Source organism: Lutjanus erythropterus, chromosome 20 (assembly GCF_056507025.1).
Source record: "Lutjanus erythropterus isolate fLutEry1 chromosome 20, fLutEry1.hap2, whole genome shotgun sequence".
NCBI classification, from domain to species: Eukaryota; Metazoa; Chordata; class Actinopteri; order Lutjaniformes; family Lutjanidae; genus Lutjanus; species Lutjanus erythropterus.
In genome coordinates, this window is record NC_139336.1 from 27,877,235 (window position 1) to 27,893,003 (window position 15,769).

General features: G+C 39.8%; 1 protein-coding gene across 2 annotated transcripts in view; it reads right to left on the reverse strand.

Annotated features, from left to right (window-relative positions):
* The window catches only part of arhgap24 (Rho GTPase activating protein 24), a 103,319-nt gene that overhangs the window by 71,499 nt on the left and 16,051 nt on the right, over nt 1-15,769 (reverse strand). For both annotated transcript variants that reach the window (XM_084745321.1, XM_084745322.1), the window contains exon 2: nt 15,128-15,352. In XM_084745321.1, the coding sequence (XP_084601447.1) occupies nt 15,128-15,337 (210 nt within the window). In that variant the 5' untranslated portion in view covers nt 15,338-15,352. The remainder of the gene's footprint in view (nt 1-15,127; nt 15,353-15,769) is intronic.

Here is a 15,769-nt window from a genome sequence, read left to right on the forward strand (position 1 = left end):
ATTTGTGTATTGATGACATCACTTGCAAAAAGCTCAGTGGTTCTGCTGGTTGCAACAAAGGAGAGATCGCCCATATAACGCTGAAAGGTAGATAGACACTAACTCTTTAAACAGGCCTATTTACAGGCTCAAACAAACTATGTACGTATTTACAATTTATTTGCTATAGGAACACCCTAATAGAGATCCATGGAGAAAGAGTGAGACTTCCAACTCCTGTGGCGAGTGCAGTCCTCTGCCCGACTCACCACACGTAACTGACTGTCTGTGCACGACACAAGAGGAAACAGAGACACCCTGGGGCTGTTGGCACAAGAGCTGTGGGCTGAGACTCTGAGCAGGATACACGGAATGAATTACAATAAAATATATAATTCTAACATTTATATATATACTAAATTTGCATCCAATGAAACACTCTTATGGCACCACCAAAGTCATAGACATAGGCATACTGTATCTATATATATCTATAGCTGGAGTGGAGTGTTTCTGTGGCTGGACTCACTGTACAAAAGCACTGAGTAATTACTTGTACAAAAACACAATTTTATAACTCATTCACTGATTTGGATGACACTGGACCGTATATTATGGAGAAAATACTTTCTGGTTTCCTCTCTGATGGCTACACAGCTTTAGTCTCGCATAGCCAGACCTCTTACCGCTGTGCTCAGCACTGGAGAAAGGTCTGGCCCCACATGCCTTGTTTGCATTTCTTTAAACCAGTCGCAAACGTCTTGGGCGGAGCTAAGCCCCGAACACAGCGACGGTGTTGCCGCAAAGGGGGAGCTTGTTTTGGTAGAACATTTGCATGTTGGGAGGTGAGCTCCGGCATTAAAGAAAAGGTAACAGCTGTTAGCTTGTTTACATTCGTACCATTAGTGTCCCGGGCACTAATTTGCTGAACGTAGATAGCGAACACCATGATGCATCCTGAAACAAGAGACCAGTGGCGGACTTTTACCAGCAGTGTGTATACGGTGGATCAGACTAGCTCAGCTTCAACTCTTGGCTGTATAATTACAGAGGTTTCCTGATGGGCAGACAGCTTTAGCTTATTTGTTGCTAAAGTAGCTAACCCTAACTGTTAGCTGCTGTTAGCATGCACACATTAACTCACATTCTGTGCTACTGACTACTGTAAACGCCAGTCAGTGTTCATAGCAAGTCCGTCTCTAGCTGCTTATTTTTACAGAAAACATAATATGTGTGAGCGATAAGCACTCCACCAGCCACAAAGCTCTAGAGAGCTAAAGTTTACTGCAGAGTTGGGTGATAATTCTCTGAGGATTCATCACTACTGGCCTTAAGAATAAGAATAAGAAAAAACACTGGGAGTTTTCCTGGAGACAGTGTCTTTGGCAGGAGCAAAATTTATTCAGTGTTGGTAAAACATCAATCAAGTGTGAAGTTTAAGTTAAGAGATAACCTTAGGTTGTTAAATAATGACCTAGTTTGATGAATGGGTGCAGAAAACAGGACATGTGGCAAGATAATAAAATGCAGGGTAGTATATTATGGGTTAGAAATTGATTTCAGATTGAAAAAGAAATAAATGCTCACACTGAAGTCAATTAAGCAGAAGTTATTGGTGTAACAGGTCATTTAAGTGCTCGTTAAAGCTTGGCTGGTTGATCAGTCGTCCTTTTATCCAATAATTACTGTTCTGCAGCGTCGGTGACCTCTCAGACGCAGGAAGTCAAACTCAGTGGGAGACGTGGAGACGGTACGTATACTTTTTGCCTGTGTGGACTATAGCAACTGTAATCTTTTCTTTTCAGCATCTGAGTGTCTATTTTTGCTGGTGTGCCTGCTATATGACCTGTCTATTCAAGTGGCAAAGAGCTACTGACGGCTGTTCTGCTCCGATCGCTCCACTGAGTCCATCAATCCAATAAATGTCATCATTATTTCACAGTTATAAAACAGGTAGTTCTGGTCTTCAGCTCCAAACGGCTGAGCCTTGTTCAAAAGCCACCGTAAAACACTCAGTAAATCCACAGCTGCGACTGTATAACACTTACTAAAATATTAATATGCCAGTCAAATTCAATGGGGTGGAAAAAATAGAGGACTTCTCCATTAATTTTTATTTACTTGGCGGATTAATTACAAGATGATACTGAAAAGACTGAAATTAAAAGTTGGGAAAATGACAAAACAAGGCAATAATCATTAAACAGGGTATGTGAAATGATTGCCAAAGACGAAAGGGAAAATTCAACCCTGTCTGGAGCTACATTACCTGATATGATGAGCTGCATGCAAGCAGACTTTATGAAAATCACTCTAAATACAAACAAAACACTGAACCTCTTTGCAAATTACTGTGTAATATGCTGCAAGATCTGGGACAGAGAGCTAGAGAAGCAGACAACAAGAGCAAGAATGGTCTGATGCATGCTTCTTTGACACATTTAGCAAATCCATCACAAACTACAAGATCCCTAAGACAAATAAGCACAAAAGCCTACAGTGATTTATGTGCACGCAGCTGGAAAACACACAGTCCTGTCATTTTCTTACAGGAATACCTGTCACTGCTGCCGCTGCTGCCTGACGCAGAGACCTTTTATCTTCATCCAAGAAGAACTCTAATATATAAAGTAATGTTTCATAAAATATCTTCTGCCCTAAGCAGGATTTCTCAAATCATTAAACGTAAGGAAAGAGGATATAAAATGTCAAAGCAATTACTTTGAAATCTTATAAAAATAAAAGGATAGAGGGCACAAAGTCCTCTGTCAAAACGTAAAACTTTAAGAGGCTGAATTTAACGGTTCGAGATTGTTAAGAACTTGAAGTTTCAACAACTTTTTTCAAATCTTTTGAGAAAAATTCAGATGATTTTTGACCTTGTGAGACACATGTACTCACGATCATATTTTGATGTCCCTTGGCATGGATGTAGTACATCAACAATAGTTCCTTTTCATATACACGGATGTGTTCATACTGTTCATGAAGTATTATTGTAAAGGTTCTTCCTCTGCAGTGCAGAATGTCTCTCAATGTCTTTATTCAGCCTTATTTCAAATCACAGCATGAATTCTTCTACGGGTTTCGTCAAGGATTTGGTGTCTGGGCTTTTTGACCATTTTATTAGTTTGCCAGAGGTAAAAAAAAAAAAAAATCTGTGTGATAAATAGTATCAACCCAAAAAACTGCTGCAACAACCTACAACACATAATTGAGTATTAATGGCCATCATATACTTCCATCCTAATGTTCTAAGCCCTTATACACTCTAAACTTTCAAAACTGGAATAGGCTCCTGACCAAAACACAACTTTTATTACAGATTTATGACTAGAGAGGCACCACAAAGCAATTACACTTAGGGCACCCAAATGGCCAGCATTGGCCCTGATAGATTGGTGTGTCCTCATTTTTTTCAAATTGAGGTAATGTGTAACCAACATAATAACACATTTTTTATTGAAAAATACTGCGAATCCTTTGCACAGCTAATACAATTTGGTACAGTATATTATGGACACATACTGTATCTACATGCTCTGAACTCAAGATATGAGTTTGACATATTTCCTGTGTTTGTTGCTTATTCAGCTGAACTCTGAGCTCCAGTATATCCACACCTATAAAACCAGAGCACAGCTGCAGGAGGCATCACTACTTTGGCTTGCAAAGTATACAAATAACCAACTACAGGACAGGCGGGAGGTATACTCACCGCACATCAACTATTTTCCAGTGAAACTAGTTGCAGCTACAGTAGTTCAGCTGGACTGTTACAGCAAAGTCCCACCTTTAAAACTAGAGCACAGCTGCACAGAGAGAAACCATACGGCTGTTCATTTACTATTCTTGCATCGTAGTTGTGTTGCTGTTTGTGTGATTAGTTACAGTACCAAGCATGTATCCAATATCCAAGCATGCACTGATAAATAAATAAGGATATGTTTAAAATGAGTCCACACTGAATAAAGTGGACCACAAATTCAACTTGACCGTCACACCTTTGTTTTATTAAGCCAGAGAGAGAGCGGAACAGATGAGTACAGGAAGACATTTAAAAAACAGACTGCCTGGAGTCTCAGATGCTAAACATCCCTGCGACTTGAAGATAACTGACAATCAAGAAAAAATGTTGCCTATAAAGCCTTGATATACGGCATATCTTCTACAGTGATGATATGATGACATTTAGTTTGGCTATACCAAAAGGAAGTAAATGACACAGATTAAAACAAGGTTTATAGGTTATATGAATGGAGTTTGCACCCTGTATACTAATCCCATCACCACATAAAAATTGTTTTGAGCTTAAAATAAGGAAATAATACAGTAAATAACATTAAAAATATAAGCTTTAAATGTTTACACCCCTGACATAATCATGTGGATACCAGGAACCCAGAAACACAGATGAGTATGTGAATAAAAAGCATGAAATTTATGACTGTCTGCCTACAACAGTAAGATTTTGAGCAAATTAAACAAAAAAAGGAGTTAGAGTGAGTGAGAGAGTGAGTCAGTTGGGAGCATTAATACCTACAGGTAGTGAACCAGTGACCACGGTGAATATCTGTCCATAGATGACAGAACATATCTTTTTTTTGTTTGACCATTTTGCAAAGTAGTGAGATTTATAGTTTTAATAAAAACTGTTTAAGGCACAAAATTAAAAAACAAAAAAAACAAAAAAACAAAACATGGATGCAACAAAATCCCAGAAAGCTACTGTAGTAATTTTGTACACTGTGTAATATCTGTGTTGTTATATCAACAATATACAGTGAGAGCACCACGGGAGGCTGCACAGACCTACACAAGACGACATAAACAAACCTGCAGAGGACTAAATACAGTGCATGTCTGCAACCATGTAAAAATAATCTGGTTGGTCTCAGTGGGGTTAAAAAAAACGCTTAAATAGTGAATGTAAATGTAATTGCTGCACAAATATTGCAATACGTCATTAGTGATATTACAGACCTGCCATTGCAGTGGACATGTAATCCCTTTGCAACAGAGATATCAAAAAGATTTCATATAAAAATAGGAGCTTTATAATCCAGTACTTTTGCATCAGTGTGATAAACAGTCGAACAGTGTATTTCCTTCTTGTTACCCAACAAGTTCTCTGATGTGGAATATCTTACTGAGACATGGTATGAAGGTTAACACCAAATCTTGATTTATAGGTCACTTTCATCACCACAGACTTCACAAAACAGAACTGAAGCCATTTTTGTTTCATAGACAGAGATCTGGTGAAGACATCACTGGCCTACCGCAGAAAATAAGTTCACCACAAATTTATTTATTAAGTGATGCAATACGAGAATCCTGGGTTGCATGTATTTTTTTAATCCTATTTAAAAAGAAATCACTTTTGCCATTGTATCATCTCTAACTCTATATTAATAAGATATAGAATCTCATTTGTAGGATTTACTGTCAAACCTTAAAAGCAGTACTTATGTGATGAGATTATTTAAATTATATGGCAGGTTTTTCCATCAGTGGCTGACTTCCATAAACAGCCAAAGACAAAGAGAATCATTTCTAATTTTTCCACTCTTGTTTTCCTATTTTTTCGCATTAAAAAAGTGGTCTGACTTATTTACCGGTTGTCATGTTGATGCTCATCTGGGGTTTAAAAACCTGTGATCAAAATCTCACATCAGTCCAAAATGAACATTTGCAATCAGGGCCGAATTAACAGAAATAGATTAAGCCACGAGACAGCAGACATCTTTTGTGTATTTCCGACACCTGATTCTGCTGTCAGGCCTCCCTCCAGGGCATCTCAGAGGACACACCGGAGTGGATTATATGCCATGAACTGATACTGCTGATGCACATACTTGTCTGACAGGTCACCTCTGTCACTGACTGGAGACGGACTGAGCAGTGAAATCCAACAGAAAATAAGAAGAACCTTGTTTGGACCTTTTAAAATGTCTCTGTTAGCTGGTGCACATTTGCAGCTGCTCATTTATAACCTGGGAAGCCACCAGCTTGATATGGATTAGAAGACTTGCAAATTCAGCTAAAAGAACATTTATCAGTATCACTAGAGGTTAGTTACTTGTGCCAAAAAGAGGTGCTCCTTAAATTTAAATCTGTACGTCCAGCACTATAGGAAACTAAAGAGGTACGTATAGCGTCAGAGTTTGAAGCGTAGGGTCACTGACGAGCTATCTGATGAGTTGGAGGGGGCAATGTATTGGCAATCACTAAAAGTGATGGTATGTCATATGGTAAGTCAATATAGCTAAATTGTTAGCAAACAGTCGGCTTTTTACACAGACAGAGCAACATTCATCTGTCAGTTTTCAACAGCAAAGCTGTTACGCCCAGTGGCAAGTATCTTTTGATGGGGGCCGGCGGTCAAGTGTCTTTTTTGATAGGGGGGCAGCACTGGTCTGGGCTAGTCGCTAACTTTGTTTGTCTGCTGCTTGATGCTGAACAGGTAGCATACTTCAAACAGCTGCCTGATGTGGCTAAAAATGATGCACAAAAATTCACATACAAGTAGTTGTGTGATCTGTTGTTGTGATTACACTGATTACAGCCAAGTTAAATTAGCAAACAGGCATTACCCAAGACTTATGATTCTTTTCTGTGGGACAATACAGAAGCTAATACATGAAACCACTGCAAAGTATTTTAAGTCAGACAAGGTCTTTTGCCCGGGGAAACCGACTGAAACTCCTGTTGTGTGTGAAGAATTTTGATGTGATGCAACACTACATACAGCCTCCATCCTGCACCAGCTGCACGCTCACCTCTTGTGAGGAAATATGCTCCCATAGTTGTGCAAATAAATCTGCACCTGCACATACCTAAAATTCACAGTAGTACCCTGTTACCACCTGCCACCTGAGGGACTGGAGACAGAGAAAATGCTCAGAAAACAGAACTTGCAAGAACTTGTTGCAAGTCCAGTGAGAGTTAATTGACTTTTCCATCCATCAATATGGAGCTTATTAGACATGCAGTCACCATACAGAAGTCAGAGGGTACCGTGTCTCTGTATTTAGAGTGCACACTAGGAATACCGATCCAGAACTGTCCTTCATTAATGATTCATGTTTTTTTTCATGCGCTAATGCATCGAGTCTGCTGAAGAAAACATCTGTGCTTAAATGTAAACCAAAGTAATGACGTCAAGAATGAAAGGAGGTGCAGCAATTGGCTTTTAGTATGTCACACATGCACCCACAAAAAGTCTGTGTTTGGATCTGTAAGTCGAGGATGATGTCAGGCAGGCATTTAATGACGTATACAACTGTGGGTGTTTGCATAATGTCCACATTCCTCTGACATTCAAAAACAATGCAAGTCAGATCACAGCTGGATGTGATATGACTCTCTCGAGCCTTCACGCCTCATAAATATACATACAAGTGTACATTCTGCTGTAATACTTAATTTGAGTGTGTGCATTACACTGTCATAACCATAAAATGTCTTTATGAATGTTTATGACATTTATTGTTAAGAGTCACTTGGTCAATTGTGCCATTTTAATGCAAAATTGACATTGTTTGAGATGTCTTTTTTATGACAACTTGACCTAAATCAAGCTAATGATGTCTTTGTTATGACAACTTGATATTAACAAAGACAAAGATGTGGTTGTTATGACAACCTGACATTAACACCCTTGTAATGACAACATTACAACGCATTTGACAGTGTAATAACACATGACATCTTCATGACAAAATGTACAATTTATATTTATAAAGACACACTTATAACGGTCTGCGGTCTCCGACACAAATTAAGCCTCGTGCACACCCTTTCAAATAAAGTGTTTCCCATTCTGCTATGATTGGATGGAGCTGTAAAAATCACAAGTGCAGCCGTCATCTATGTTTGTCGATGTCAAAACTGACTGCAGACTCACTGTAGCAGTGAAGGTCAGACAAATGGTACATTGTTAATGTTTTGAGATGACAGTCTTGTGTCAGTATGAATAATTACAGAACTGCAGTGGCATTTTATTTACTCCTGTTAAATGCCAAGGTCAAACGTTTTCCAGCTCAAGCGGGGAAAACAAAGAATTTTCAGTGCATTATTGCACTGTTGCATTATTGATTTAATGCAGTTTCTTATTAAAGCCAACTACTTTTCTTCTGATCATTTTGTCTGAGTTCAGACGCGGCCCCCTGGGGTATGAATATTAATAAACTACCTTGTAAGGCTTGTTGTGGCTGGAATTGTAATATCCTGATTAAATTTTAATATGTCTCTCATTTCTTAGTACATCATAATAAAATAAAATTAGTTCAATGTATTCATTCACAATTCCCTCATTCATTCATAATGTTACCTCATTTACTTCACTGAAATACAGATCCAATGCTAAGTGGTTTAAATTACAATAATCATACCATTTCATCCACTGAATGAATACTGTCTTTGTTTACGGCTCAGCCAGATGAAATCTGAGTGTGAGTGTGTGTGAGAATGCGAGCGGGTACATGCATGCTTGTGCGTGCATACATCTCCATGGACGAGTAAGGGCAGGCAGATGGCATGTTGTCGCTAAGCCCACACGTGCCGTACCCTACGCATGCTTTTCAGTGACCCTTCACCTCCATCTGACTCCCATTCTTCAGATTCCACACGTTGCTCAGAGAGGTTTGGCCCGACTGCATAGGACACAACATGGTCCCCCGTACTGACAGTCATGATGGACTCTTCCTAATAATGTTCTCTACAAACATTAAGTGCTGGCATTGTTACCTTTATTTTCTTAGGACTGGTTCAGTGCTGTGCGTTTACTTTGTATGTGTATTCCACATACAAACACACAAAAGGTGGACACAACAACATGATAAACAACTGCAATAATAAATAAACCGGTCTATGTCTATACAGTATTCACTGAACTCCCCATTATAACCATTATAACTTGCAATCTTGTAATCTAGCGCCACTGTCCAACAGTTCACATGAGCATTTTCTGATCTGCAATTCAGGTTAAAGTGGCTATAATCTTCTTTTAAAATAATAAAGGACCATACTAGATTAGAGGTGCCACTAGTATTAACAAACTCACAGAGAATTATCACCCGATTCAGCTCAAGCAGACACAGTTAGCAACCTGCTTCCCTTGGGAATAGGTGGGGACCAAAAACAGAGGTGAAGGGAGACTGGGTTAATGTTTACCACACAACTCCAGATGAAATCTAATGTTTCTGGAAATGTAAATGTGCAGCTGTGTGTTAAGAAGCTGGATGAATTAACTTGAAAGCTGATCAATGTATGTGAGTGTTCTGTTAAACTTTTAAAAAACTTTTCAACTCCATAGAGGTCTGTCCTCGCCAAATGTATATGGCTTTACTGTACAAGGAAATTATGACAACCCATGTATACATTTATTGTTAGGTTGTTAGGCTACCTCTAGTTGCCATAGTAATTCTGACAAGAGCAAAGGAGGAAGTCAGGTGACGTATAAAGAGTGAGAAAGTCCACATAAGTGGATGGTTGGAGGGGAAAGATGGGTCAAACAAACACAAAAATCCCACCAAAAACACTGGAGTTTGAGTCCGCATGAGACCAAAATTCACTGTTGACTTATTTAAAGTTTTACTTACGTTACATACGTGACCCCTGTCATGTCACTTCCATCACATAACATACTTATTTTAACCCAAACCACAATCTTTTCCTAAACCTAAGCAGGTAGTTTAGTGCGCCTAATCCTAACCAAACTACTGCTGTTTCACAATGTTCACCAAGTGTTTAACGTCACTTGACTTATGCCCCTTGACATACTAACATACTAAAGGGCTGGTGCATCTGTCTGTGCTACTCTGCAGATATAATCATACACTGTATGTTGTTTTGGGAGTCACTGGCGATCAACCTCTTCTGCTGTGTAGGTATGAGGACATGCTGAAAAAGTTTGTTATTGCAGGTTTAAGTATTGATTTTGTTTATGCAGCTAAAACTACTTGGTTAGGGAAAGACTGTGGTCAGGATTAAAGGGAGCTAAGGTTAATCGCTGGTAGGAAATTGGATGAGAACAGTGGCCTCAGTATCAGAGTTAGACATGTGCGCCTAACCCTCCACCCAAACCTCCTCTGTGGGATGAAGAGAAAAAGTTTGTGGTGCTATAATAACGTGAAACGACTTGACTTTGCCTCTTTGACAACAGTCATTATTCGCATGAACACAATCACATAAATAAATGCAGTGCGCTAAGTAGTTAATAGGGTAAGTTTTGCGACGCTGCCTATGTGACTGTTCATGTCTAATCAGTCCATGTTTTGTTGGCGTCTGTGTTTCCATTGGCAACAGAGAGGACCAGATGTTCCTGCTCCCACCGAGGAGGCAGCAATTAGGCAAATGTGACAGTTAACAAATGGAGACTTCAGAACACGTCAGAGAATTAATTAATAGCTGCTCTAAATATGGCTTCACACCTCAGTGTTCTGTGGTTCATGGCTCAGGACGGGGAGATTCAACTGCATGTTCAAATATGCGCGCATCTTGGTGCGTTTGTGTGCGTTCGCCCTGATCTTGACATCAGTTTTAGACACTAAGTAGAACTTCTGTCTCCTCTTTGCCCTACTTGTGTTCTTCCTTTCAGGACATTGAAAACTTTAGACTAGTTATCTTGTATTCTGTTGGGTACTGTGTCATGTTAGGATGTTGTTTTTGTGCTATTCCACGCTGCTCCGCTTTGGAGGTCACAGAGATTTAAAGAGTTTGAACACGCTGCTCTGAGCCTGACCTAGTTTTATTGAAATTTCTCTGCAAAAAGTAGCAGTTTTAGGTATTTGAAATTGATGTTGGCTTTGTTTCAGAAGTAGGAAAGAAGTTGTTAGGACATTAATGAATAACAGGAGGATAAATATAGATGGCAAGTATATTTCAAAGGGAAACAAATTGTGTCTTGTCATTTTTTGTAAATTATTGTGAAGAACTGCTCCACGGAAGTTGCATCATTCCCTCAGGATATTCACAGCACCCTGAACTGAAACTGTTGGTGCTCCTAATATTAGACCACACTCATGCTTAAGAAGCAGAGCTTCCCTGAAATAGCAGCGAAGAATATCTCCTCTCCCTGTGTCTGGCCGGTGGCCCACCTTCAGGTCTGGAGTTTTAACCTTCAGAGACTTCTGCTGCTGATGTGGCTTGGGTTTGGCTGAGCCGAGCCTGCTGGGAAATCAGCCAGACAAAGGAGTGTGGGTAGAGGAGCAGAATGAAGATTTCAATTGTGCTCAAATGTTCAAGTTTCCCTTGGAAAAAGAGGATATTGTTTGGGCGGAATAGACATTTATAAAAAAAAAAAAAAAAAAAAAAGGTTGTGGTCCTTTGTGTATTTTTTGTGCAAACAAAGAACAAAGCTTAACAGCTGTCTTCTTGAAACACAGAAGGATAAACTTCACAATAAATAACCGAGTAGTTACCATTGGGTGAGTATGGGAACTGCTAATTAAAGACAGGGTTGGTAAAGTTGGAGAAACCAGCAAGAATTTGCTAGATTTTTAAAGTACCTAACCAGAAAAATCCCATCCCCTCCAACGATCAGCCTGTGTGTGGTTAGGTAGGTGCACAGGAAGTCAAGCAGGCTTATTACAGACACACATGCCACCACTAGCTTGCATGACTCTGGAGATTTTAAAAGGTCCACCCATGAGCTCACCTAAAGCTAATTAATTAACGTGTTATATCTTGTTTGTTTGATGTGCTGGTGGGTTTTGGACAGAGCCATACAGAGTCAGGCAGGGCTCTGCAACTTGTGGCTCCAGAGTCACATGTTGCTCTTTTGTCGCTCTGTGTGGCTTTGCCAGATTTTCTTTGAATATGAATAACTTCATCATTATTGTTGGTCTGCCTTCCTATGGTGCATGCATAAGCACATACATGTGAAATAATTTCTGGTAGACTTAAAGGTCCCGGTTTGAGGATATGAGAATATGATCACCCTATGTTCCCCTCGGTTCAAGTCTTCATGTTAAGCTAAACTAGGAAGCACCTCCTGCCTAAAGCTTCATACTTAACTGACTGGGTATCACTTTCATAACTGACTAATATGAAAGTGGTATTGACCTTCTAATCTAACTCTCAGCAAGAACTTGTACAAACGTATTTCCCAAGATGTCAAACTACTCCTTTAATATCACTTGTAATCTGTATTCAGTTGTCCTCCATGGCTCCTTGACACTCAATCCCAGCAAACTGATCCCTGAGCAGCCCCGAAACAGAAGTAAATCAATGACAACAGATTCTAATTTCTTGTCGGTTCAACCTCACCAAAGACAGTTTGTTAAAAACCTGCAGTGCCTCATCGATCTAACCTCGCGGAATTAATTATTTATCCGTCCTCGTCCGCATTTCCACATGTCTGTGATTTTTCTCTGTAATGAGAATCAAATGTCTGTCTGGTTCTGCTTCTTTGTTCGGTCCTCACATGCTCAGTGAGGGAGGCTGCCTGGTTACAGTAACGTTAGAGACGGTCTTATTGTCTGCATCACTCATTGTCTCCTCTTCTTTCAGGAACGGCGCTGTGTGTGTGTGTGTGTGTGTGTGAGTGAGTGTGTGTGTGTGTGTGTCGGCTTCAGAGAAAACAAGCTCACAACCGTTTACTTTGACTTATAGTCAAACAGTCAAAACAACCTGACTCATTTGAATCGGAGTCGGATCTTCTCATCTCATTTGGCTGCACGATGCATCTGCTGCGTGAACCCCAGGTGTCCATTGTTTCAGAGACATGATGGCACTTTGAATGTTTGAGGACTAATTTGTTTCTGTGAGGGACAAAGCATTTGCAAACATTTTTCAAACCAGAAGGAACTATTGAAAACTGCACAAAACAACATAATTACAGGAACTGAACCTTTGGTTAGAGACAAATGGTCCTTTTGTTTCGCAAAAGTACAGCAGAGTAATTTTACATTCAAATAAGTAAGTCAGGAAAATGGGACATTAGCTGAACTCTTGATGAGTAACCACTATGCATTCTGGTCTTTGGCAACGGTTTGAACAAACATAAAACCTTCAAGCTTTATTTTATTTACATTTATTGCGGATTGTTTGTTAGTTTGGAGCTTAAAGGTCCATAACGTGGAATATACATCTGGATTTACAAAATATGTATAAAACACAAATTTATTTGTGCATTTAACCATGTTTGTCTTAAGAAAATCACCTTTATCTTTAGCTAAAATATTTATCTTTGTGTTCTGCTCTCATTAAATCCAGGGTATAGAGTCAACTGGCAGCCCCCCCAAAAGCTTCACATCCAGCCAGCAGAATAGCCGCTGATGAAAATATTGCATTAATTATATATTTGCAGTTAATGAACTGGCAACATACCTGTATAAAGTTACTGCTAATGCAAACCTACTGTTGCATATTCATACCAAAAACATCCAGCTGACAAACCATCAGTAGTCAAAGGAACTGCTGTGTGTTTGTCAATTAATCAGCACTTCACTGTTCATCAAAAATGTGTCTAAAATAAGACAACAGTCATTTTTCGGCTTGGATCAGTTTGAAATATAGCAGGGAGTAATGCAACAAGAAGAGGCAGCCACAGTGAGCGGTTAGATGAAGAGCTGTAGGCGACAGGGTGCACATCAAACTCTCAGCGAGGTAACCAGCTCCTTTCACTGCGCCCTGCTGTTTGCAGACTCATGCCGAGTGCTACACAAAATCAGCTCACAGAATGATGGGAAAAGGCCAGTTATTGCCTGAAAAAACGACAGTGGTTTGTTTTGCTGCCTTCAGAATTCTTTGGCCTGTATTAAACCACATTATCTGAGGAGGTGTCACATGCACAACAACAATGTAAATGCATAATCAGCTAATTAAGCCTAAATATATATTTTTTTCTCATTTCCTCACTGTGTCAGACCCTCTGACACATCTAGCCGATGGGTAATAACCCCGGTATGGAGCCTATATGCTACAGAAGGGAGTGACTCTGGCTAAAGACACAAAAGATAACTTCACTTTAAGAAACATATGTGTGACTCCCAGATATCTGAGAGAAATATTTCACTGATGGTTCACACAGGAAAATTTGTATCATGTGTGAACATACCCCGAGGCATGTGGGATTTAAATATTCAATATTAGAGAGGTTAATACAGTAATGGTTTTAGAATTAACACAATAATTTACTGCAGCTCTTCCTAAAACATATTTATTCACATTCACCGCTGGACGGACTGGACAGCGAGCTGTGTGACCAGATGCGACTCTTTCTTACTTCTCTGTGTGCCAACAAGCGAGCAACTTGTTCCAAATCAATTAAGCTGACTAAGAGCAGGTGCAGCAGCTGGCACAGCACATAGGAACCACAATAATTCCCAAATATTTACACCTGCAGTGCTCACCTCTGATCTCATCAGCTGTTTGCAGCCAGCGTCTGCATGTTGTTCAGGTTTCCTGAGCTAACAAGTTCATTGACAGCTGGCTTCATCAGCTCAGAAGAGATTAAATTCATTGTTGTTGATTAATATCAATATTCATTGTACAAATACTTCCGTTCTGTAAGCTTCTGCAGGATTTAAAGTGATCATGTCAAAGATTTTCAATGAAATAAATGTCTGTTATGTGTTATGATGTGCGTGTCTGTGGTGACGTTCCAGGAAAGAAGTTGCTGTTAATGCAAAGCAAACATTTCCTGCACTGCACTTTAATGAATGAAACATGAGTTAACTATTCTTATAATTTAGTCACAGGAAATGCAGTGTGTTTTTCAGTTAGCTTGACACTTACTGCAGTCTTTAAAAAAAACACAAAACAAGACACCAGTCATTTCTGGCATTTTTTGACAGCAGACCAGTTCGAAACATTGCAGGCAGTAATGGAACAAGAAGGGGCAGCCGCAGTGAGCTGTTAGATGAAAAGCTGCAGGAAACAGGCTGCACAAAACCTCTAAGCAAGGCAAGCAGCTCCTTTCAGTGTGCTACACTCATGCTGACTGTAGCACAAAATCAGCTCACATAATGATGGGAAAAGGCCAGTTATTGCCTAACTTCTTTGACAAAACTACAGGTTTGTTTTGCTGCCTCAAGAATTTTGTCAGGAAGAAGCACAGCGGTCTGTGAGATCTGTTGTATGTGATGCCATCATTTCAAATTGAGTTAGGATTAGTCTTTCGGTGTGTTGGCGGCCTTACCAGGGCTTTGGTCTCCTCCTCATCTTTGTAGTAGTAGAGCTGGTCCCCTCGCAGAACAAACCAGCGACTGTGCCAAGTCTTGACAAAACCTCCTTGCTTCCTGAGCCACCCACACCTGATGACACTCGGCCGTCCCTGCCTCTGGATCTCTGTGCCGGCCTGACCTCCGCTGCGCTGGGGACTGCTGTGGGACACGCACTGGTCGTCCATTACAGCAACTCCAATCTGCAAAAAAACAAAAGGCAAAACAGTTGCAAGAAGTTGCAAGTTTAAACTGGGCAAATAGGTAAACAGGCAAACTTTCAGGAACATATTACAAGCAGATGGTGCTGAATTTATAATTGCTCTCCGTTCTCACTCAGTATGGGTATTTAGAATGGAAATTATAAAAAAGTCCAATGACTAAAGCATAAAGTACCAATTTTCTGCAAGATTTCAACCAATAGAGGAATGTTCTTGCATGATAGAGAGAGTGTAATAATTGCAGACACCACAGTCCAGCACTAAACATGACAGCAACAAGTCTGTTCATTCAGTCCATTTAATGGAAACCATTTTCTTCCAGTACAGTCAGTGAATTAGTTTCCCTCCTGTAGTTTAGTTTTTCCATTTCAGTTTCAACAAAATGCATCACCTGTTTTT